Source organism: Oncorhynchus gorbuscha, linkage group LG19 (assembly GCF_021184085.1).
Source record: "Oncorhynchus gorbuscha isolate QuinsamMale2020 ecotype Even-year linkage group LG19, OgorEven_v1.0, whole genome shotgun sequence".
NCBI classification, from domain to species: domain Eukaryota; kingdom Metazoa; phylum Chordata; class Actinopteri; order Salmoniformes; family Salmonidae; genus Oncorhynchus; species Oncorhynchus gorbuscha.
In genome coordinates this window covers 4,472,643-4,482,147 of record NC_060191.1, presented here as the reverse complement: position 1 = coordinate 4,482,147, position 9,505 = coordinate 4,472,643, and the positions used below count along the sequence as shown (strand labels likewise).

Below are 9,505 nucleotides of genomic sequence, written 5' to 3'. Positions count from 1 at the left end.
AAGCTGGGATGAGAACAGAGGAGGCTGGTAACCCAGACTACTCTGAAACGGAGATAACCCGGTAGCAGACGAAGGAAGCGAGTTGTGAGCGTATTCTGCCCAGGGGAGCTGTTCTGCCCAAGACGCAGGGTTTCTGAAAGAAAGGCTGCGTAGTATGCGACCAATCGTCTGATTGGCCCTCTCTGCTTGACCGTTAGACTGGGGATGAAACCCGGAAGAGAGACTGACGGACGCACCAATCAAACGACAGAACTCCCTCCAAAACTGTGACGTGAATTGCGGGCCTCTGTCTGAAACGGCGTCTAACGGGAGGCCATGAATTCTGAACACATTCTCGATGATGATTTGTGCCGTCTCCTTAGCGGAAGGAAGTTTAGCGAGGGGAATGAAATGTGCCGCCTTAGAGAACCTATCGACAACCGTAAGAATCACAGTCTTCCCCGCAGACAAAGGCAGACCGGTAATGAAGTCTAGGGCGATGTGAGACCATGGTCGAGAAGGAATGGGGAGCGGTCTGAGACGACCGGCAGGAGGAGAGTTACCCGACTTAGTCTGCGCGCAGTCCGAACAAGCAGCCACGAAACGGCGCGTGTCACGCTCCTGAGTCGGCCACCAAAAGCGCTGGCGAATAGACGCAAGAGTGCCTCGAACACCGGGATGACCAGCTAACTTGGCAGAGTGAGCCCACTGAAGAACAGCCAGACGAGTGGAAACAGGAACGAAAAGGAGGTTACTAGGACAAGCGCGCGGCGACGCAGTGTGCGTGAGTGCTTGCTTAACCTGTCTTTCAATTCCCCAGACTGTCAACCCGACAACACGCCCATAAGGAAGAATCCCCTCGGGATCAGTAGAAGCCACAGAAGAACTAAACAGACGGGATAAGGCATCAGGCTTGGTGTTTTTGCTACCCGGACGGTAAGAAATCACAAACTCGAAACGAGCGAAAAACAACGCCCAACGAGCTTGACGGGCATTAAGTCGTTTGGCAGAACGGATGTACTCAAGGTTCTTATGGTCTGTCCAAACGACAAAAGGAACGGTCGCCCCTCCAACCACTGTCGCCATTCGCCTAGGGCTAAGCGGATGGCGAGCAGTTCACGGTTACCCACATCATAGTTGCGCTCAGATGGCGACAGGCGATGAGAAAAATAAGCGCAAGGATGAACCTTATCGTCAGACTGGAAGCGCTGGGATAGAATGGCTCCCACGCCTACCTCTGAAGCGTCAACCTCGACAATGAATTGTCTAGTGACGTCAGGAGTAACGAGGATAGGAGCGGACGTAAAACGTTCTTTTAGAAGATCAAAAGCTCCCTGGGCGGAACCGGACCACTTAAAACACGTCTTGACAGAAGTAAGAGCTGTGAGAGGGGCAGCAACTTGACCGAAATTACGAATGAAACGCCGATAGAAATTAGCGAAACCTAAAAGCGCTGCAACTCGACACGTGACCTTGGAACGGGCCAATCAGCTGAACATGAATCACGAGTGACGGTGAAAAAATCAGGATATCGTCAAGATAGACAAAAACAAAGATGTTCAGCATGTCTCTCAGAACATCATTAACTAATGCCTGAAAAACAGCTGGCGCATTGGCGAGACCAAACGGCAGAACCCGGTACTCAAAATGCCCTAACGGAGTGTTAAACGCCGTTTTCCACTCGTCCCCTCTCTGATGCGCACGAGATGGTAAGCGTTACGAAGGTCCAACTTAGTAAAGCACCTGGCTCCCTGCAGAATCTCGAAGGCTGATGACATAAGGGGAAGCGGATAACGATTCTTAACCGTTATGTCATTCAGCCCTCGATAATCCACGCAGGGGCGCAGAGTACCGTCCTTCTTCTTAACAAAAAGAACCCCACCCCGGCCGGAGAGGAAGAAGGCACTATGGTACCGGCGTCAAGAGACACAGATAAATAATCCTCGAGAGCCTTACGTTCGGGAGCCGACAGAGAGTATAGTCTACCCCGAGGAGGAGTGGTCCCCGGAAGGAGATCAATACTACAATCATACGACCGGTGAGGAGGAAGGGAGTTGGCTCGGGACCGACTGAAGACCGTGCGCAGATCATGATATTCCTCCGGCACTCCTGTCAAATCGCCAGGTTCCTCCTGAGAAGTGGGGACAGAAGAAATGGGAGGGATGGCAGACATTAAACACTTCACATGACAAGAAACGTTCCAGGATAGGATAGAATTACTAGACCAATTAATAGAAGGATTATGACATACTAGCCAGGGATGACCCAAAACAACAGGTGTAAAAGGTGAACGAAAAATCAAAAAAGAAATAGTCTCACTGTGGTTACCAGATACTGTGAGAGTTAAAGGTAGTGTCTCAAATCTGATACTGGGAAGATGACTACCATCTAAGGCAAACATGGGCGTAGGCTTGTCTAACTGTCTGAAAGGAATGTCATGTTTCCGAGCCCATGCTTCGTCCATGAAACAACCCTCAGCCCCAGAGTCAATCAAGGCACTGCATGTAGCACCCGAACCGGTCCAGCGTAGATGGACCGACATAGTAGTACAGGATCTAGATGAAGAGACCTGAGTAGTAGCGCTCACCAGTAGCCCTCCGCTTACTGATGAGCTCTGGCCTTTTACTGGACATGAATTGACAAAATGTCCATCAAATCCGCAATAGAGGCACAGGCGGTTGGTGATCCTCCGTTCCTCTCCTTGGTCGAGATGCGAATACCTCCCAGCTGCATGGGCTCAGTCTCTGAGCCAGAGGAGGGAGATGGTTGCGATGCGGAGCAGGGAAACACCGTTGACGCGAGCTCTCTTCCACGAGCTTGGTGACGAAGATCTACCCGTCGTTCTATGCGGATGGCGAGAGCAATCAAAGAGTCCACACTGGAAGGAACCTCCCGAGAGAGAATCTCATCTTTGACCACTGCGTGGAGTCCCTCCAGAAAACGAGCGAGCAGCGCCGGCTCGTTCCAGTCACTAGAGGCAGCAAGAGTGCGAAACTCTATAGAGTAATCCGTTATGGATCGATCACCTTGGCATAGGGAAGCCAGGGCCCTAGAAGCCTCCCTACCAAAAACTGAACGGTCAAAAACCCGAATCATCTCCTCTTTAAAGTTCTGGTAATTGTTAGAACAATCAGCCCTTGCCTCCCAGATAGCTGTGCCCCACTCTCGAGCCCGGCCAGTAAGGAGTGAAAGGACGTAAGCAACCCGAGCTCTCTCGCTAGAGTATGTGTTGGGTTGGAGAGAGAACACAATATCACACTGGGTGAGAAAGGAGCGGCACTCCGTGGGCTGCCCGGAGTAGCAAGGTGGGTTATTAACCCTAGGTTCCGGAGGCTCGGCAGGCCAGGAAGTAACAGGTGGCACGAGACGAAGACTCTGGAACTGTCCAGAGAGGTCGGAAACCTGAGCGGCCAGGTTCTCCACGGCATGGCGAGCAGCAGACAATTCCTGCTCGTGTCTGCCGAGCATGGCTCCTTGGATCTCGACGGCAGTGTTACGAGCATCTGTAGTCGCTGGGTCCATTTACTGGTCGGATCCTTCTGTTATGCAGGTGAATGAGGACCCAAAAGCGACTTGGCAAAACAGAGTTTTTAATCCAGTAAAGTTACTTTACAAAACAAAAGGCATAATACTACTCGTAATGACGAGAACAGACTGGAGACTTGATCAAGAACTGCAGGTTGCCTCGGGAAGGCACTTGAACGTAGCAGACTCAGACACCTGCTCACCACGCAGCATCTGAGGGAAACACGACACGACAGGGCAATACATAGACACAGCACGGTGAATTATAGACAAGGATCCGACAGGGCAGGAACGGAAAACAAGGAGAGAAATAGGGACTCTAATCAGGGAAAAGGATCGGGAACAGGTGTGGGAAGACTAAATGATTGATTAGGGGAATAGGAACAGCTGGGAGCAGGAACGGAACGATAGAGAGAAGAGAGAGCGAGAGAGTGAGAGAGGGAGGGGGAGAGAGAGGGATAGAAAGAGGGAAAGAACCTAATAAGACCAGCAGAGGGAAACGAATAGAAGGGGAAGCACAGGGACAAGACATGATAATCAATGACAAAACATGACACTCCCACTCTTTCTATTCTGGTTAGTGCCAGTTTGAGCTGTTCTGTGAAGGGAGTAGTACACAACGTTGTATGAGATTTTACATTTCTTGGCGATGTCTCGCGTGAAATAGCCTTCATTTCTCAGAAAAAGAATAGACTGATGAGTTTCAGAAGAAAGGTCTTTGTTTCTGGACATTTTGAGCCTGTAATCGAACCCACAAATGCTGATGCTCCAGATACTCAACTAGTCTAAAGAAGGCCAGTCTTATTGCTTCTTTAATCAGCACTACAGTTTTCAGCTGTAATAACATAATTGCAAAAGGGTTTTCTAATGATCAAGTAGCCTTTTAAAATGATCAACTTGGATTAGCTAACACAACGTGCCATTGGAACACAAGAGTGATGGTTGCTGATAATGGGCCTCTGTACGCCTATGTAGGTATTCCATAAAAATCTGCCGTTTCCAGCTACAATAGTTATTTACAACGTTAAAAATGTCAACACTGTATTTCTGATCAATTTGATGTTATTTTAATGGACAAAAATGTGATTTTCTTTCAAAAACAAGGACATTTCTAAGTGACCCCAAACTTTTGAACGGTAGTGTAGATGCCTTAGATACTTGCCACCTGAAGATACCCTCTAACCTGAGACTGTACATAGATACCTTAGATAACTTCAGAGAAAATACATCCTTATTGATGTCTTTGTGTTAATTGAACCCCTCCTCTCTCTCTCTCTCTCTCTCTCTCTCTCTCTCTCTCTCTCTCTCTCTCTCTCTCTCTCTCTCTCTCTCTCTCTCTCTCTCTCTCTCTCTCTCTCTCTCTCTCTCTCTCTCTCTCTCTCTCTCTCTCTCTCTCTCTCTCTCTCTCTTCTCTCTCTCTCTCTCTCTTTCTTTCTCTTTCTCTTTCTCTCTCTCTCTATTTCAGAGATACCGGTTATCAGAAGCTAAGGAGCATCATCAGTTCTTTGACCTGTTGGAGAAGATGCTGGAGTACGAGCCCTCCAAACGCCTCTCTCTCTCCTCCGCCCTCCGCCACCCCTTCTTCCTACCACTCCGTAGGGGCAGCAAGGCCTGGGAGAGCACGTGGAACATCTGCCGATGACCACTGACCTTTAACCCTTGACATGGATGTGAGGAAGGACAGCCCAACCATGCCATACAACGTGCTGTTGTAATGTGTCAGGAAGTTGTGCTTTGTGACAAATTGGTGTCCGGAATCCCTGTGTATTATGAGGGAAATAGGCTAATCTGACCTCAGTGTCTGGGGCAAATGTATCCTTCTCCACCTTTAACATAAAAAATGGAATGGAGAGAGTCTGTCACTTCCCTTCATGGTTTGATTCAGTGGAGGCTGCAGAGGGGAGGACAGGCTCATAATAATGGCTGGAACAGAGTGAATGGAATGGCATCAAACCAGGTGTTTGATTTATTTGATATCATTCTACTCATTTCGCTCCAGCCATTACCAAGAGTCCATTCTCCTTAATTATGGTGACACCAATCTCCTGTGGTTTGATTGGCAGTCTCCTTATGCTGATTGACAGCTTCGCTGCACAGTGGAGGCGGGCCTAGTGGCAGTGATACATGCATTATGTATGTAGAGCACACTGTTTTAACTGCAGCATAACATTACACACACACACACACACACACACACACACACACACACACACACACACACACACACACACACACACACACACACACACACACACACACACACACACACACACACACACACACACACACACACACACACACACACACACACACACACACACACACACACACACACACACACACACACACACTAACTGGAGATATTGGTGGAATGACTTGAATATATTTATTTATTGAATTTATTGAATTTATTTATGGTGCTATAATATGACCCTGGCCTTTTGATTTATTGCAAGCTTAGTAGGGAGCATGGTTATAAGGCTATATACTGTAGGTATGTGAGGGAGGGAGGGAGGGAGGGAGGGAGGGGAGGGAGGGAGGGAGGGAGGGAGGGAGGGAGGGAGGGAGGGAGGGAGGGAGGGGAGGGAGGAGGGAGGGGGGAGGGAGGGAGGGAGGGAGGGAGGGAGGGAGGGAGGGAGGGAGGGAGGGAGGGAGGGAGGGAGGGAGGGAGGGAGGGAGGGAGGGAGGGAGGGAGGGAGGGGGAGGGAGGGAGGGAGGAGGGAGATATAGAGAGAGGGAGATATATATAGAGAGGGAGATATATATATATAGAGAGGAAGATATATATATATAGAGAGGAAGATATATATATATAGAGAGGGAGATATATATAGATATATATATATATAGAGAGAGAGAGAGTAGAGATATATATTATAGAGAGGAAGAGTAGAGAGAGAGAGAAGAGTCTTGACGAGTTTTCTTTCTTCAGCCTTGGCAGTGCTGAGAGGTGGCTTTAAGGCAGTGCTGAGAGGTGGCTTTAAGGCAGTGCTGAGAGGTGGCTTTAAGGCAGTGCTGAGAGGTGGCTTTAAGGCAGTGCTGAGAGGTGGCTTTAAGGCAGTGTGTTGGTGTCTGTCTGTATGAGACCCTTCTTCCAGAATGGTGTGAGTTACTTGTAGGGCTGATCCAAATGTGTGTGAGTGTGTGTGTTTTCCCTTTTCTTGGCAGTGCTGAACATAAGCTCAGTCTGAAAGTCAACATACGGTGCTAATGTGTGTGAATCAGGATAACATTCAAGTTGAGTGAGACCTCACCGGTATATATCTGAGTGTAGAGAGAGTCACTGAAGGAGGAAGTGTGTTTGAGTCAGTGTGTGTGTGAGTGTGTGTGACCGACCATTAGTTGCATGTTTTGGAGAGGCTTCTGTATTCTCATGTGTTTGAGTGTGTGAAGCTCACAGGGGAAGCACAGGTGTGTTTCCCATGTCTCTGTGTGTCTTGTCAGTGAGAGCAGAGTCTCAGACTGAGTCATGGTAATTCACACACACTAACATTATAAAGCCCTGTTATTGTACTGGTCTGAAAGGAATGACCTTAGTACATCCCTGACCTGTGCGTGTGTATAAGAGAGAAAGAGGGAGAAACAGAGTGTGTGTGTGTGTGTGTGTGTGTGTGTGTGTGTGTGTGTGTGTGTGTGTGTGTGTGTGTGTGTGTGTGTGTGTGTGTGTGTGTGTGTGTGTGTGTGTGTGTGTGTGTGTGTGTGTGTGTGTGTGTGTTCTGGTCAGGCTGGCTGCCCTTCACATGCTGGACACTGATCCACAGTGGAATCCCTTAAGAAGCTCAGACAGCAGTGATTCTGGAAGCTCCAACACACATACACCACAGGAGGTTGGTGGTACCTTAATTGGGGAGGACAGGCTCGTGGTAATGTCTGGAGCGGAATACGGGGAATGGTATCAAATACATTAAACACGTGGTTTCCATTAGTCTATTCCAGCCATTATTATGAGCCGTCCTCCCCTCAGCAGCCTCCACTGACATACACACTTTACACCCTGCTAACCGTCCACCTTCCTCCTGGCTATAAATGGACTCACTACCACTCCTGACCTACTGGACTCCTTAATGTCTTGCTGTCCCATGTGTCCCTGTACTCTGTCTTGCCCCCCCACCCTCCTTATGTTTGCTTGATGTTTTTTGTCATTTTCTGTCTGCTGTCTCTGTTTCTCTCCTCTTGATTTCTCTGTTGTCTCTTGTATTATTATTATTATTATGTTGTTGTTGTTGTTTTTTGTAAAGTGTGTTGTGACTTTGTTAAATGCACTTTAAATAAATTCAGATTTGATTTTTTTACAAACACATTACACAGTTTATATAACATCTATCTTTATCATGAAAGATCCCATGTAACTACTATTCTCCTCACAGTAGTTTCTAAGTATTATGTCCCTCTAAAGACACTGTAGTGTCCCTACCCAGCATCTGTGTGGTACATTGAAAGGTGTTAACGTTGCCCGTTGACTTATCTCACCCTCTGTGGCAGTAGGATGTCGTCAGTTTCAAATTTCTCCCCCTAACGGGTATAATTATTGAAGAGCTGGTCCTAAGTCTGTGCATAAGGATCTGTGACAGAGGGGCTGTGGGGGCTCTCCTCCATCTCGTTAAGGAATTAATGGTGTCCTCATCTGTCACAAACCAAGGCCCAGGGGGTTAGAGGTGAAGAGGGGGGAGGGGGAGGGGAGTGGAGAGGGGAGGTTGGATTGACTGGGAGATGGCGAACCTTGGGGGCCCCACACACACTCTCTCCCTCCATCCCCCATGTCCTGTCTAATATGTCCGGACTGAGCTTGAACTGTACAGATCTACTATCTTAATTTCATCACTATGTTGTTGCAGAGCATCTTCCTGCCCAGCAGGAAATGCAAACTTACTACTAACGTTTGTAATTCCCACTTAAATATGTCAGATTTGAATTGCCCTAATGTCCAATGTATTAATCCCTACAAAAATGTCCATTAATTATAATCCACATAATAACTCACATTTCCTGATGCTGAAGGATCATTTTCCTGCTGTGAGAAACTGACAAATGAAGATACTGTAGCAATTCCTGATGCAGCAGGAGAAGATGAATGGACACCAAGCCAAAGGGAACAGCTGGCCACCTGATGTCCTTCTCAGGGTTCTGTCACAGCTTTATGTCTCCTTTCGTTGTGTTTTTAGTTTGTGTAATGTTATAGACACACACATCTACCCATACACACACCTACACACACATACTCGTGTGCATTCCTGTCACACATCCTAGCATGCCTGCCACTAGCCACACGGCTAGTAAACCAGACTCTCTGTGTCCTGACAGCTACTCTTTCTGTTCGTCTCACAACAGACCTGAGATAAACAGGGGTCATATCTCTTCTTTCAATGCTCTCTACTCCCTCACCATCCCTCCATCCATCCCTCCCATACCTCCATCCCCCATCCTTCCATCCATCCCTCCCATACCTCCATCCCCCATCCCTCAATCCATCCCTCCCATCCCTCCATTCCTCCATCCATCCCAATTATCCATCCCTCCCATACCTCCGTCCCTCCGATCCCTCCTTCTCATCCATCCCTCCATACCTCCATTCCTCCCATACCTTCATACCTCCATCCCATACCTTCATACCTCCATCCCTCCCATACCTTCATACCTCCATTCATCCCATACCTCCATCCCACCATCCCTCCCATACCTTCATACCTCCATTCCTCCCATACCTTCATACCTCCATCCCTCCCATACCTTCATACCTCCATTCCTCCCATACCTCCATCCCACCATACCTTCATACCTCCATTCCTCCCATACCTTCATACCTCCATCCCTCCCATACCTTCATACCTCCATCCCTCCCATACCTTCATACCTCCATTCCTCCCATACCTTCATACCTCCATCCCTCCCATACCTTCATACCTCCATTCCTCCCATACCTTCATACCTCCATCCCTCCCATACCTTCATACCTCCATCCCTCCCATACCTTCATACCTCCATCCCTCCCATACCTTCATAC

General features: G+C 48.2%; 1 protein-coding gene across 1 annotated transcript in view; it reads left to right on the top strand.

Annotated features, from left to right (window-relative positions):
• Nucleotides 1–5,356, top strand: part of LOC124005452 (dual specificity protein kinase CLK2-like) — a 63,602-nt gene extending 58,246 nt beyond the window's left edge. Inside the window, exon 11 of the mRNA XM_046314731.1 lies at nucleotides 4,970–5,356. Coding sequence (XP_046170687.1) covers nucleotides 4,970–5,146 — 177 coding nt within the window. The 3' untranslated portion in view covers nucleotides 5,147–5,356. The remainder of the gene's footprint in view (nucleotides 1–4,969) is intronic.
• The last annotated feature ends 4,149 nt before the right edge of the window (nucleotides 5,357–9,505 follow it).